Raw genomic sequence first — 15,927 nt, 5'->3', positions numbered from 1 at the left:
ACCCTGAAATTTAAGGCACATTTGTTTCGTTCCAAAGGAAAGGTGGTTTTCTTCCACCCAAGTGAAAGAGAAGCTTGGCAGAGGAAACAGGAACTGTAGGAAGGGGCCAGGGGAAACTTATTCCTCAGACAAAGGCAGACATGTGTGCTCCAAAACCACCTTCCCTCCAGTGCCCAACTGCAGTCAAAGTGCTTCCAGATAGCCTTGAGGTGATGCCCTCTGATCAGATCCAGGGGAGGGGGCAGACTCCAGACAGCTGATGTGAGCAGGACTCTCCTCTGGGGGCAAATCCTGAGATCTTATTCAGATTCCACCTGGACAGAACTCCCTCCCCCCCACCCCATTGGAATCAATGAAGTGGTGCCCCTTTCTGCCTATGCGGTGTCTGCACTGGGCAGGCACCCTGTGAGTGATCGCAGTCAAGACTCTGACTTGGATGACTGCGCATCAGCAGCCGCAGCTCTCCCAGCCGAATCAGATGGAAGCCTCCCCTAGCTGAGGCTGTAGGAGGTGCGGGGAGTCTGCCCTGGCTGGAGCTCTGTGTTAAGCAGTTATGCTCCTGGCTTGAGAAGGAAGGTGGCTCAGTCAGTGAAGAACATATCCCAGTGTTACCTGTATCATCTGGCACCTGTGCAGTGTTTCATGGCTATCTCTGCTTTGCTTCTGTCTGCCCTGCATCTCCATTAAACCTCCATGTGCATCTCTGACCCCAGGGCTATCACAAGACGCTGATGAGGCTGAAGCTGAAGAAAGAGCGGATTTCGGACGTTCAGAAGGCTCTCCAGAATGGGACAAAGGAGCTAGAGTTTGAGGATTTTAAGAACAGTTTGAAAGAGTAAGTTAGTCAGTTCAAGGGCCCCAATTTCCCAGAATGACTCTGCTTCGCTCTTTGTGAGCGGCCCCCAACGTTCATTACATTTCTGCTGCAATGCGCAGACATGAGGTCTTTCTAAACCCTAGTCATTTAAGGGCTAGATCCCTGTCCAGTGTAAATCAGCATGGCTCCATTACTGTCACTGGAGCTGCACCAATTCAGACTGGCCACGGATCCAGCCCTACATGCCAGGCAATGGAGAGTGATACCTCCAGAAGCGAGCAGGGCTGTGCTGTGGTGCATGGGCCAGCTCTGTATCTGAGAGATGACTGGGTTGTGTCTGTGTCCTGTGCCTTTCCATGCGGAGGAGTATGCCTCTCAGGAGTGGGGTGAGGTGGTGGAAGGCAGCTGCCTCATTGTATGTCAGTTCAGATGCAGAACGTTATAAAGGGTGGCACCATCTCTTTCACATGGGCTCTTTACATTCGTCCTTTCTTTGTTGTTTTCCTTAATGTGTAGGAAATCTAGGCAGAGAGCTACCTATTGCATCTTTTATGTACAGGAAAGTACATAACAGCTTTCACATGAGCCCATATCCACTACCACTTCCCCTTGCGCCTCAGCCAGCATGGCAGCAAATTCCAGCTTGCCATGTTGCTTTTCAGTGTCCTCCATATGAACCATCTCAACCTGATCTGCCCAACCTTCTAGCCACCTTTTACCCCCACCCACTCACCTTGCTTCTCCAGCCTCGGCTTTCCCTGACTTTCCACACTAGGTGAAAGAACAGTGCGTTGCCTTGATCTGTCCCACATGTCTGGAGTTCACTCTGCTACCCCCATTAGCTATTATCTCACTATCTCCCTTCAGTCTAGGTTAATTGATTAATTTAGATTCTAAGACCTTCAGCCTGCTACCCGTGAAGCAGTTATCCACTTTTGGGCACTGGAAAAGTCCAACATTAAATTCTCACCAGCAAACCCTTCCTTTCCCCCTCCATTTAAAGCTGTATAATAAATGGGATTTTCCTGTCATTCTCATTCCTGTTTAGCTGACTTTGGGTTGTGGCTCTCATTTGAGTTGTGCAAATAATGGATTTTTCGGCTCACAGGTGGTTCTGAAAAACTGGAGCAGGGGATTGTTTTGGGTGGACCCAAAGCTTCAAATTTTTGAGCAAATCAGAAGGTTGAAGAAAATTTGGCTTGGATTTCACATTTTTACATTTTTTTAAAAAACCTATACAATTGAAAATCTTCACAACAGTCATTTTGACACCAAAAAATCAAGAAGTTTCATCTGGAAAATGTCAAAACAAAACACTGCAACTTTTTCAGACTTTTTTCCCCACCACAATTTGGCAAAACAGACATGAATTGTCGAAACGTTTTGGGTGTTGTCAAATCTGTGGCTTTTTGCCAAATATAAAAAAGTTCCTGCCATAAAATGTCACCCAGCTCTGGTTCTTCTAACCTGCATTTAACCACAACGCGCTGCTCTTATCCCAAGGCAGGTACCTCAGTGGCACTTCCTGGTTTAGAATCTAGTAACATACTGAACTGCTCTGTCTTGTATCTTCTTGGATCCATTCTCTTTGTCTCCTGTCTTAGGCTGGGTCATGCCGAGCATGAGATCACAGCGGCCTTTTCCAGATTTGACAAAGATGGTAACCAGATCCTTGATGAAGAGGAACAGAAGCGAATGAGGCATGACCTAGAGGAGAAAAGGGTAAAGGATGGGGGTATGGGCTGACAAGAGAACCCTTTTTTGACACAGTTCAATCTCCAAAATTCCTTGGGTCTGATCCTGGGGCAGGCATATAAAATAAGTGGGTGCCGTGTCTGGATTCTGCATACACCGCAAGGGAAGATGACTTTTTGACAGCCTGTGTCGTTATGTATTAAATATACCTTGGTAAGTCTACAATCCAGCTTTCTGTGTCTGTGTCTCTCTTTGTCTTCTAGGTTGCTTTGAATGCAGAGATTGAAAACTTGGGGAAATCCTACGGTGATAACAACCTGGATGAGAATTTGACCCTTGTGGATGCAAAGAACAATCACATCAATAAGTCCACCAGGGTGTCTGAGGAAGAATTCCAAATGTGGGTCACTGCTGGTGCTAGTCCAGCGTCTGAAAGCAAAGGGCTTGGTTTCCTGCTGCCCTGCCCCCTCATGGAGCCACATCCACCTGTGCCTCACGGGTGTGAAATCTTTTTCCAGCATCCCCTGGTCATGCTGTTCCCCCACCGCGCACAGCAAGGCCACGCCGCGTCTGGCCCCTTTTGTGATGGAGTTCACTTATTTTGTGAACGCCTTGCTGGGAAATTTCCTGGCATGTGTCTGCATTAATCTCTCCAGATGCTGCTGCAAGGGGGGGGTCATGCTACAGACCCAGGTTAGAGGGTGGAATGGGCACCCTCAGCCCGTGGAACCAGAAGGATTTGTATAGGAGTGACCCTGATTTACACCAGTTGAGGATCTGGCCCTTATTCTCCGGGTGTGAGGATGTAGGCAGGGCAGAACTGTTTCTCCCAAAGAGGGAGCACAGTCTAGGGCTTAACGCACAGCACGGGGAGTCCGGAGATCCTGGTTCTGCCACAGTAGGCAGGATCCTGAGCCAGGCATGTAGGGCCATACTGAGACAGAGGTTGGAGCAAGACAAGGCGGCTCTGGGAGGCTCACCTAACCATGTGGGGTAATAGCTTGGCCCCATCCACATTACCTGGCCAATGGTTACCTGCCTGGGACATAATTTGTCTTAAGCATGATCACTAACCACAACTGAAAGCATAGCCATGGACCCAGAGCCTCAGCTGGTATAAATCAGCAGAGCTTCATTGACTGGGCTGAAGCTCTGCCAGCTGACACCTGTGGGGGGATCTGGCCGGGCTCTGTATGTTCTCTGCTGCTGACCCTGTCCTGTGTCATAGGGGAAGGTTCACAAGGGCTCATGCTCTTTTCCACAGCCTCCTGCGACGGGTCCTGCAGCTGGAGCACTCCATTGGCAGCATTGTGTCCAAGATCGACTCAGTGGTGAGCAAGCTGGAGATGCTGGAGAGAAACAAACTGCAGAGGAAAGACCTGGTGGGCAAGCTGCTCGACAACATCAGCAAGGTCAGTCGTCCTCGGACAGACACCCCAGCCAGCTCCCCTGCAAGCAGGCCGTGTCCCCGTCCGACTGGCCTGAGGGTCTCTCCCTGCCTCAATGCATTGGGTCAATTAGCGGCTTGTTTTCCAAGCCCTGCTCCTATAGGAGTGCTCAGCACTTTGAAAGAACAAGCCCTTTGCGTTAAGGGTTGATGTGACACCAAACCTCTTGCCTGCAGGGTCCCAACCCTAATGCCCAGACCACATCCACTAGTGGCACATGGTCCATTAATTATCACCTGTGCACAGACCTCTCTCTCCTGCAGAGCACTTTCAGATCCACTGCCAAACCCACAAAGGACTCTCAGAATGGCCATGTGAACACATGGGAATGCTCCAGTGAATAGACATTTGCCTGAGCATTCCCTTGGAAATGTGCATTTGCAAGACATTCTTGCAAGCAGCATTTTGCAGAAAGGAATTGCACACCTTTAAACAAGACTCTGATGAGGCTAATCGGGGCAAGCCCTTGGTGGCCCATGGAAAATATATAGGGCTTGGAGAGGAGACCCCAATGAAAGCGCGCAGCCCAAGCAGCGCATGGCCCTGGTTCTCTCCATCGCCACAGTTGGAGCCTTTGGTAGTGTTCATGGTAAATTGTTGACAGTGCAAATGTCCATTTCTTCCCCTCGATAACAGGAGGAACAGCCCAGCCAGGAAGAACTGCTCCAGCGGAACCTAGACCCGCTGGTGAAGGAAAACCAAGAAGGCTGGGAGACAAAGCACATGCTGGGAAGCAACCTCAATGGGAGCTCTCCCCAAAATGGTAACAGCATCTACCCAAACCTGCCCAAGTCGGGGTTACCAGGCTCTCAGGTGCCCAAGAACACCTGGCCTCAGTCTAACGTGCACTTCTGACACCCATCAGAATGCTCCCATCCCACCTTGGATCCCAGGGCACTAAGTCAGTCTCAGCTGATTCCCCGTTGTTAGACTAGCCACTAAGAAGACAGACTGTACCAAAGATGTCTGTCTCAGCTGATGCAGTGCAGAATCATGGATGTTATTGTTTTTTATTTGCCAAGTTGTGTAACACCATAGATCTAGAACTCCAGGTTCAAACACCTCTGAGCTTCAAGGAAGTGTTCAGACCTGGATCCAGACTGTGCTGCTGGCTCCTATATCTCTAAATGGGTTGAACTTGTCCTGTCCCCCACGCCCCGTCTCCCCAAGATCTCCCCCACACACAGAGTCCCCCACACACAGAGTCCATTACAGGTTACAGTCGTGGGGGGCTGGTAAACAAGGTGGGATATATGTGTCTACTTAAGTTGCAAAGAGAAACATGCTAATTAACCTCAGGCCCACCAACAGCAATTGCAGGCCCCATGGCAGAACAGTCATTGGGCCCCCTAGAAAGGTCCACCTGACATTTGGGCGGTGCTGCGCTTGCACTGGCTGTTACCCAGCGAGCTGCTGGGTGCACTCTTCTGGCACGGCCAGGGCTTTGACATGTCCACCTGGCTGCCTTCGCTGCCACCGATACCACCCCACACATGCCTAGGAGCCTTGTGGCCTGCCTGGCCAATTTAAAAGGGTCCAGGGCTCCTGGTCACCACTACCGCAGTAGTGGCGGTGGTCAGGGGCCTCAGCGCCCTTTTAAATTGCCCAGGGCCCTGGACAGTTGCCCCCTTTGCTCCCCCACACCGCCCCCGACAGTGGGCCTGGTTAACCTTGTTCATCGCTTCTACTTTTCCTCTGTCCCAGTCCCTCTGCACCTCATGGCGATAACCATGCCTTCACTCCCTCACTCAGTAAGCAGAGTTGAGCTGAGAGGAGTCCGGCTGAAGTAAGGAGGCGCTCTGAGGCACAGGTGGGCATTGGCTCCGTTGCTGAAGGCAGCGTTGAAAGTGGGTATGGGGGGAGGATTGCAGGGGTTGCAGACAGTCGAGCAGGGTCACTGCGGGGCACCTTTAAGCAATTTCTTACCAAAGCTGCTGTTCCCAAAATCTGACAGACCCCCATCCCCCGCCCTTTTTTCAGACCACTTTAAGCACCGACTGAAGGAGACCTATGGCTAGGCCATTAGCATGGTTTCCAGCTCACCTGTTAACCCTAGAATTCCCACCATTTCCCACCATTCCCCAAAACTGCAGATTCACGGCACCAGCCATCTGGCTGTGAAATGATGACATTTCCCCTGGGTTTTGCCATGGGAACAATTTTGCCTGAAGTTGGGCTGAGAATGGCCATCCAGTGGAAATGTGGCGACGACAGGACCATTGACAGCATCTCAGTGCAGTGTAAAAATGCTCCTATTCTGAGCATTTTACACCTGACTTGAGACTATTTTACACCCCCCTGGAGCTGATGCCACCAACTATTGATGCTGGGCCAGATTCTCAGCTGGTGTGAAGTGGCGGTGAACTCAGTGGGGTATGCTCATTTACACCAATTAAGAATCCAGCTGTTTCTACATTCCAGATTGTCCATTTCATTATTTTGTATGTTTCTGGTCACAGCAGTAAACTGTGACACCAGCAATTAAATATCTTTGATAAGTAACACTGCAGGAGATTGTTCAGTGAAATTAGCCAGTATGAGATTTTAGATTTCAGTTATGTTAACTTACATTTTATATAGTAACTTTCATCCCAAAGTTCTCTACAGATTTTTTTACCTGTGTGCGGGACAAAGAAATCACTTCACCCACTGCTGAAATGCAGCCACCTTTGGGGTGGAAGATGGCAGTTGTTTAGTAGCAGTACTACACAGAAGTTCAGGACAGGAATAAAGGGATTTGAAATATCATAATCACAAATGCACCACAAAGAGGTAAACGGTATTAAACTCAACTGTCCTCTTCAATCTGTGTATAAAAATGGTCTCTGATGTATTTGGGTGTTGTTAGACCATGGTTACCCATTCACTGCAGGTTGTAATATTTATCACACTCTGAAGTTATTCTTCACTTATTAAAGTGCAAAGGGACCATGTAAGGGAATTAGAATTTCCCAGGATGAGAAATGTAACAGAGATCCTCTGTAAACTATAATCACACAATGATACACGTGCCTCTTTTGAGAACAAGAATACAGAGTCTTGGCAAGCCCACAGAGGTCCAGCCAGAGTTGTGTGTGCACAGCAGCAGATCCTACAGACCTTTGTGAATACATGTTTTACAGCTGGGTTTCATTGCTCAGATCAGTAGCTGACTGTGGGCGTGAAGGCTTAATTGTAACAAAAATGGTTCTCTTTCTTAAAAGATCTTTTTCGTGTGCCTTTCATCTCCTGAGTTCAGCCTCCTGGATTAGCCCCTGAACTGATTTTCCTGCATACAATTCAAGCGCACATGGGGCAGCATTTGCTGCCAGAACTGGGGAGATATCCCAAACACCTAAAGTCAAGCTGTCCATTTTGAGGCCTTGATCTTGCCCCAATGGGTGTTATGTCATTGGCTTCTGTGGGAGCAGGACTCAGCCCCAAGCCGGGGAAATGGAGGATCCTGAACTCAGCTCTTGGCAGGAACTTGAGGGAGGAAAAGATTTTCCAAGGTCTTGTTCTGTAAAGTTGTTTGTTTCTCATTCTGGGTTTATACATTTCTTGTTCTCCTTGGTGTGTGTTTGAATGCTTTTCCGTTCACCTTCCAGGATGATTTAATTCAGATGCATTAGGATGGGGATTCATTGCAGGGGAAATTCACCCAGCAGTGCAGGGATGGAGAAGACCTACCAATGCAGCAAAGCAGCCATGGCTCCACTGTACTGGGGGGTTGGGGAGAGGGACTCTACACTCACCCCGTGGTAGAGCTGTCTCCACATCAGCCACCATAGAGTAAGGGGTTGGGGGCAGGATCATGGCATGGCCAGCGGGTCCAAAATCACACAGGGCACCGGTCCCAAATCCCAGGCTCAGGATATGTGTGGGAATCATGGCTCCTATTTCAACCCAGGAGTGGAGTCATGACCCCAGTGGGGCTGCAGGGATGCCCTGTGCCCCACCTGTAGACTGGAAGGTGGATTCCTTTTTCCCTTCACCCCCTTGTAACTTGTAGCAGAAAGGCTGCTTCTCTGGCCTTGTGCTGCAGTTCTGGGTGTGTGAATTTCACCCACGGTGTAAAGCACTTCCTGTAGCTAGTGTCTGCACCGATGCTTTATCTGTTCCCTGTATGACTCCATGCAATCGTCTCTTGTATGTGCCTTTGCTGAACATGTAATCATGTATGTGACACGTATGATAAACATCTCTCAAAGATGATCGTGTCTTAGGCTATGGCGGATCAAACCTATCGCGCATCCCCTGAACTCCGGTGTCCTTCCTAGCACCTATTTGTGTTTGATGTGTAGACTGTATCTGCTGACCAGCTAAGAAATATCATAAATTAATTGCACTGAATGGCAGAATCATTCCTGCTGTATTTTCAAATGTGGTATTTTTGGCCTTCTGTCATAGCAGGAGGTGACGACACTGCCAGTGTGGCAGGGCCAGCATGCAGTGGAGGGTTTTCCTGCACAGGCTGTGCGTGGTCTTATATCTCAGAATGTACAGAGCTGGCTTCCTAGTTGCAGCACGTAGTTTGTGTCCCTAACTGTTAAGGAGATGGCCATGCATCAAGCCTGTGAAAATCACGTTAGGTGGTTCAAAGAAGGGTTTAAATAAAGGCTGCTCTGATGAGATGTCCTCATGCAGAATCTCTCTCCTTCCTTCAGAGAGAGTATGGGCTGTCTCTGGATCAGTTCTTGGCAGGTCTCCCAAGCTAGGGACTGCGCAAAGCCCTAGGAGGAAAGTCACCAGAGTCCACACTAGCATGACACACATTTTTCAGTGTTGTTGTAGCCATGTTGGTCCCAGGGTATTAGAGAGACAAGGTGGGTGAGGTAATATCTCTTATTAGACTAATGGGGGCATGAATCAGCGTTCACGTTGCATTCATCATTAGTACCCAGCCCCGGGCTAGGGAAGCTAATGATCCAAACAACAGGCCAAATTTGGTGATGAATCCTGGTCACAAGCCACCTGAGGCACCTTGTGCATATGCTAAGAAGAAGATTGGACCAACTTCTGTTTGTGAGAGAGATAAGCTTCCAAGAGCTCATCTTCAGGCCTGGAAAACTAACTCAAAGTATCCCTGCTAAATGCAAGGTTTGAACAGATTGTTTCGCATAAGTGAAATTTTTCATTGGAAACTTTTTTCAGCAAAAAATGCAGATTGAGGTCAATGAGGTGAGCATTTTGTGAAATTGTGCTGAATTTGCCAAATTGTTTGCCAAAACCAAACCAAAAAAAAATCCCAATGTTTCATTTGGACATTTTCTAAAGGAAACATTTGGTTTGTTCCATTCAAGATTACATATGAATTTTACTTAGAGAAAGATTAAGCTCAAAAATGAATCAAAATGTTTAATTTGCACCAAAACAATTCCCCCCCCCCCCCCAATTTTTCAGTTCAGCCAGGGAACAGAATAATCAGTTACCTGTACAGCTCTACTGTTGAGTGACCTTGAAGAAGTCACTTCCCCGCCCACTGCCTCAGTTTACTCATCGGTAAATTGGGGCCAGTGATACTAACCTGTTCAGGATCTACTGGTAAAAAATGCTAGATAAGAGGTAGGCATTATTGTAATTGTGTGTAGTGTTGGGGTATGTACTGGTGACACCTAGTGGTTAGTTAGAATCATAGAATCATAGAATCATAGAATATAAGGGTTGGAAGGGACCCCAGAAGGTCATCTAGTCCAACCCCCTGCTCAAAGCAGGACCAATTCCCAGTTAAATCATCCCAGCCAGGGCTTTGTCAAGCCTGACCTTAAAAACCTCTAAGGAAGGAGATTCTACCACCTCCCTAGGTAACGCATTCCAGTGTTTCACCACCCTCTTAGTGAAAAAGTTTTTCCTAATATCCAATCTAAACCTCCCCCACTGTAACTTGAGACCATTACTCCTCGTTCTGTCATCTGATACCATTGAGAACAGTCTAGAGCCATCCTCTTTGGAACCCCCTTTCAGGTAGTTGAAAACAGCTATCAAATCCCCCCTCATTCTTCTCTTCTGCAGGCTAAACAATCCCAGCTCCCTCAGCCTCTCCTCATAACTCATATGTTCCAGACCCCTAATCATTTTTGTTGCCCTTCGCTGGACTCTCTCCAATTTATCCACATCCTTCTTGAAGTGTGGGGCCCAAAACTGGACACAGTACTCCAGATGAGGCCTCACCAATGTCGAATAGAGGGGAACGATCACGTCCCTCGATCTGCTCGCTATGCCCCTACTTATACATCCCAAAATGCCATTGGCCTTCTTGGCAACAAGGGCACACTGCTGACTCATATCCAGCTTCTCGTCCACTGTCACCCCTAGGTCCTTTTCCGCAGAACTGCTGCCTAGACATTCGGTCCCTAGTCTGTAGCTGTGCATTGGGTTCTTCCGTCCTAAGTGCAGGACCCTGCACTTATCCTTATTGAACCTCATCAGATTTCTTTTGGCCCAATCCTCCAATTTGTCTAGGTCCTTCTGTATCCTATCCCTCCCCTCCAGCGTATCTACCACTCCTCCCAGTTTAGTATCATCCGCAAATTTGCTGAGAGTGCAATCCACACCATCCTCCAGATCATTTATGAAGATATTGAACAAAACCGGCCCCAGGACCGACCCTTGGGGCACACCACTTGATACCGGCTGCCAACTAGACATGGAGCCATTGATCACTACCCGTTGAGCCCGACAATCTAGCCAGCTTTCTACCCACCTTGTAGTGCATTCATCCAGCCCATACTTCCTTAACTTGCTGACAAGAATACTGTGGGAGACCGTGTCAAAAGCTTTGCTAAAGTCAAGAAACAATACATCCACTGCTTTCCCTTCATCCACAGAACCAGTAATCTCATCATAGAAGGCGATTAGATTAGTCAGGCATGACCTTCCCTTGGTGAATCCATGCTGGCTGTTCCTGATCACTTTCCTCTCATGTAAGTGCTTCAGGATTGATTCTTTGAGGACCTGCTCCATGATTTTTCCAGGGACTGAAGTGAGGCTGACTGGCCTGTAGTTCCCAGGATCCTCCTTCTTCCCTTTTTTAAAGATTGGCACTACATTAGCCTTTTTCCAGTCATCCGGGACTTCCCCGGTTCGCCACGAGTTTTCAAAGATAATGGCCAATGGCTCTGCAATCACAGCCGCCAGTTCCTTCAGCACTCTCGGATGCAACTCGTCCGGCCCCATGGACTTGTGCACGTCCAGCTTTTCTAAAAAGTCCCTAACCACCTCTATCTCCACAGAGGGCTGGCCATCTCTTCCCCATTTTGTGATGCCCAGAGAAATGATAGAATAAGGAAGGAGGACTCCAAAATGTGCGAGACAAGGTGGGTGGGGTAATAACTTTTTATTGGACTGTCTTCTGTTGGTGAGAGACACAAGCTTTTCGAGCTACACAGAGCTCGTCTCCAAGTCCAGGAAATTAAGGCTTTGTCTACACTAGCACTTTTGTTCATAAAACTTTTGTCGGTCAGGGGTGTGAAAAAACCACGCTCCTGACTGATGTAGGCAGGAGAGCTCTCTCCCGCTGGCAAAGAGCGGCTACACGGGAGACCTTGAAGCTGCAGCGGCTTTAGTGGCACAGTTGTGGTGCTGTAAGGTCCATAGTGTAGATGTAGCCTTAGTAGGTTACAGATTGTTGTAATAAGCCATGAATCTAGTGTGTCTATTCTGGGCAGGACTACACTACAAATTTACATCGTGCAGTTGTGATGCTGTAGTGTGTCTGGTGATGACACTCTAAGCTGATGGGAGATAGTTCTCCCATTGGCTTAATAACAGCATCTCTGGAAGAGGCAGCAGCTATGTTGGCAGCAGAAGTTTTCCTGCCGACCTAGTGCTGTCTAGACGGGGTAGGGTGACCAGATGTCCCGATATTTAGGGCTTTGTCTTATATAGGTGCCTATTACCCTCCACCCCATCCTGATTTTTCATACTAACTATCTGGTCACCCTAACACGGCGGGGTGGGGGTGTTAAGGTCAATATAACTATGTCGCTCAGGGAGTGAAAAATCCAAGCCTGAGTGCACGATTTTTAGTGCCTAGCAGAGTTATGAGTTTAAGCTCCCAGAAGCATCTTTTGAAAGTGTTGTGCAGGTTCCCTTTGAGGATGAGGACTGATCAGTCAGAGACGGAGTGATCGCTTTGTGAAAAGAATTCGCCCACAGGTGATGTGGGGTTTTGGTGTCTTACTTTCCTGTGAGAGTTCATTCAAGAGCCTAGTGATTCTCTGGTTTCACCCATATAGCTGTTGTTGTTGGGACAGGTACATCACATGTTGTGATAGGCAAGTGTAATCCTTCTGCCAGGTGGAGCCAGCAGCAACAAGGGCCGCGTTCAGTATCTAGCAGTTCCTTTTCAACAGTACAACACAAAACCGGCTCGAGACCCCACCGAGTGACCTGGGACAATTACACACCACCCCCTGGTGCCTCTAGGAGGCAATACTTCCCCTCTCGCAAGCACAGAGTCTGAGTGTAGGAAAAACTTTTTTAATAAAAGGAGGGAAGTAACTCAGCATTAATTTGGGAAAACACCACCACTAGGGCTCATAAACACAAACCATGAGCAAAAGACCCACCCCCAAGTAAGCAGTGTCCTTTTCCCCTCAGGTTCTTAAATCCAGCAACCCAAAAGTCCCTTTAACGTGCCCGTCCCTGCTCTGTACCCCACTCACAGTTGCTGTCCTTGGCCAGTGCAGCCCCAGAGTTCAGAGGTTCATCCACAGAGTTCACCTCCCACGCTGTGTGGAGGGTGGGGGTGGGGGGTAAGGAAGCACTTTATACGCTTCGCTGCTCAGGCACTCACTCGTTGCTCCAATGGCCGATTGCCGTGCCTCTGCGGGGCTCTGCTCTGCTCTGGCCCTCTCCGCCAGCCTCCCTGCTGGCCACTTGCCGCACCTCTCCACCAGTTGTCCGTCTGGCTACTTGCCAAGACATCTTCAGGGTTCCCCCCACTTAACACAGCTCTCGGTGATTTCAGCTGTTAGTGGGGGAGCCTCACTGCTGGTGCACGCTGGGCAGTCTCTTGCAATAGAGACACTGTCCCAGAATAGGTCTAATACGTAGACCTACATATCATGGAGTCACCGGGTCAATGCTCTGGAACTACTCCCTACGAGGCCAGTCAGGACTTTGGGGAAGCATGCCTCCTCTCTCTGAGCATACTGTCTCCAGGGCAAAAAGCGTACACAGCTTCGACCTTCCTGGGTCTGTCCTCGGAGCATTCAGCATCCCCTTCCACACCGTGCGCTACCGAGAGCAAGTCTACCCGGGCAGTGCCCTTGGGGAAGTCAGAGTGCCCTGCACCCCAACTCCACCATCAGACGTAACTCTCAGCCAGCTGGTAAAACAGAAGGTTTATTAGTTGACAGGAACACAGCGTAGGGCAGAACTTGTTAGCACAGAAGTCAGTGACTTTCAGCCAAGTCCATCTTGGGGGGAACGGAGCCCAGAGCCAGGGCTCTGGTCCTCCCCCTGAGCCCCAAGACAGCTGAAACTGACTTGCTTCTAGCTGCCTGGCCTCTGCCCTGCCCATTGCTCCTCCTCGGGCCTTTGTTTCACTTCCCAGGTCAAGAGTCACTTGGTCACATCCCCCTCCTGGGTCTCAGGTTACAAAGAGGCACCATAGCATCCATGCAGGCAGCTGGAGCAAGCCCCGCAAAAGTCACACACACTTATTCCCTATAAGCACCAGACATTGGTGCAATCCACAGGGAAACTGAAGTACACACAGCATTCATGCAAAACAATCAGACTCACATACAACATAACAAGAAAAAATCCCCATTTCATCACACTACGCATCAGTGATTTCAGCTCCACAGCATGTAACAAGACTCTTAATTGAATCTAAATTAGCTCTTTTATTAAACCATGGGGAAAGACAATGAGCCCAAGCCCACCCAACTTGTTGGGTTTTGGAACCCGTGTCCCCTGCCTAGGGAGGGCCTTTCAGTTGAGGGTGAGTCCCTCCATTGGCGTATGCCAGGTACAGTTCTGCTGCCTTCAATTCACCCAACAAGGATAACAACCCTTTATTACTCCTGCCCCAATAACAAGGAGACTGGGGATCCAACACCAGCCACAAATGATCATTTAAGCAAGCAATCCCATCATGCTGAGCACCTAGGTAGGGTGGATGTGTCCATGCAAACAAGATCAGCTTCTGAAGTCTTTTTCCACTGCTCACCACTAGATATCAGGGGAGAGCTCATTCAGACCCTGCTTACATCCTCCTCCCCAGCCAAGAATTTGTCCTTCAGACAAATCACAGTCCATATTATACCAGATTCATTAGTTCCCCCCAGAGGGCCTCAGAAAACCCACTATGGCTTCCACAAGCCTGTGAACTAAGTATATTGGTTCTTCACTAGCCACCCCAGGTGCATCATAAATTAACCACCTTACTGGCCTTATAACCCTATCCCGCCTATTGAGAGTGGACATTGCAGGGGCGGGGGGGCATCTTCTTCGGCAAGGGATGGTGAGGGTTCCTTTCAGGATCCCTCAGCTATGGGCATAGGTCCCTGCATCTCTGATTCTAATAGGGAAGGTCCAAGGCATCTGGGACACCTTCCACCTGTATGTCTCCACTGTCCAATAACCTAGATGTGTCATTGCAGGGCGGTCTCATTGGTGGCATGGATGTGCCAGCAATGGGCCTAAATACCCATAGGCTTCCAACCGATCTAGAACTTTAAGGAGTCTTTCTTCATGTTCCTCCAAGTCTTTCTTCTTTCTTCATGCTCCTCCAAGATTCTTCCAAACACAATCAGGTCACCCAAATAAACTAATGCAGTAAATTCACGTTTCCCACAACTTTCTCCATAAGACGCTGAAACATGTCAGGTGCTCCAGAAATCCCTTGGGGCATGCGCTCAAATCGATAAAACCCTAACGGACAAATGAAGGCCATCTTCTCGTTATCTTCTTCTCCTAGAGGGAACTGGTAGTATCCACTTCGAAGATCCAACACAGAGACCCACTGGCTCCTCAACAAACAGTCCAAGGCATCTTCTGTATTGGTCAACTACATTGTGCCTGTTTAGGGTGCAGTAGTCAATACACATTCGGATTTTCCTGCTCTTCTTACAGACCACCACAATGGGAGAGGCATATGGGCTGCGGGCCTCTGTAATGATACCATTCGCGATGAGCTCTTGAAGGTGATGCCGCATGTCTTCCATCTCAGAGAGAGCAATTTTCCTAGATCCCTCCCTGAAGGGTCGGGGGTCTTGTAGCCAGATGTGGTGTTCCACTCTTGCACGTCCTGGACAAGCCCCCAAAAATGTAACCCTTCTGCCAGGTGGAGCCAGCAGCAACAAGGGCCGGGTTCAGTATCTAGGGGTTCTTTTTCAATAATACAAAACAAAACCGTCTCAAGCCGGGGAGAGCTCATTCAGACCCTGCTTACACAAGTGTAGGACTCATGGATCCTGAAAGGCGTGTTGTGGAAGGTGTTGATCATTGTAGAAGCAGAGATATGTCTGCAGGTTTTGAATCTGTTGTTCTGGCAGGGTCTGGTGCTGCTTTGAGTTGGTGGGTCCTGGTCTGTGGGGAACCTGCTTCTAATGATGAGCTTGGAGAGGTTGGGGGGTTGTTTGTAGGCGAGGACAGGGGGTTTTCACAAAGCGCTCACTCTATATCTGACCTCTCAGTCCTCATCCTCATAGGAAACCTGCACAACACTTTTAAAAGACGAGCCTGGGAGCTTAAATTTATAACTTTGCTAGACACTAAGAATCATGGACTGAACAGAGAGACCGTGGATTCTTAGTGTCTAGCAAAGTTATGAATTCCAGGTGTCATTCCTTACCCCCTCCCCAAGCCCTCTCTTCCCCGTTATGTTTAGTAAAAGTCATGGACAGGTCAGGACTCCTGTGAATTTTTGTTTATTGCCCATGACCTGTCCATGACTTTTACTAAAAATAACCCTGAAAAAATCTCAACCTTCACTATGAGTAAGTGCTCTGCAGGAAATCAGTAAGGCACATGCTT

At 48.7% G+C, this 15,927-nt stretch overlaps 1 protein-coding gene across 2 annotated transcripts in view; it reads left to right on the top strand.

Moving 5' to 3' along the window:
• The window catches only part of PKD2L1 (polycystin 2 like 1, transient receptor potential cation channel), a 53,512-nt gene that overhangs the window by 22,911 nt on the left and 14,674 nt on the right, over positions 1-15,927 (top strand). Inside the window, exons 11-15 of one of the 2 annotated variants that reach the window (XM_075130701.1) lie at positions 714-835; positions 2,422-2,539; positions 2,776-2,912; positions 3,777-3,924; positions 4,597-4,723. In XM_075130701.1, coding sequence (XP_074986802.1) covers positions 714-835; positions 2,422-2,539; positions 2,776-2,912; positions 3,777-3,924; positions 4,597-4,723 — 652 coding nt within the window. Of the gene's footprint in view, positions 1-713; positions 836-2,421; positions 2,540-2,775; positions 2,913-3,776; positions 3,925-4,596; positions 7,180-15,927 lie in introns of those variants that run through there. The other variant, XM_048859012.2, reaches the window with a different exon arrangement.

This window comes from Caretta caretta, chromosome 7 (genome assembly GCF_965140235.1).
Source record: "Caretta caretta isolate rCarCar2 chromosome 7, rCarCar1.hap1, whole genome shotgun sequence".
NCBI classification, from domain to species: domain Eukaryota; kingdom Metazoa; phylum Chordata; order Testudines; family Cheloniidae; genus Caretta; species Caretta caretta.
Note: the sequence above shows the minus strand (reverse complement) of the source record. Positions and strands in the feature narration are given on the sequence as shown.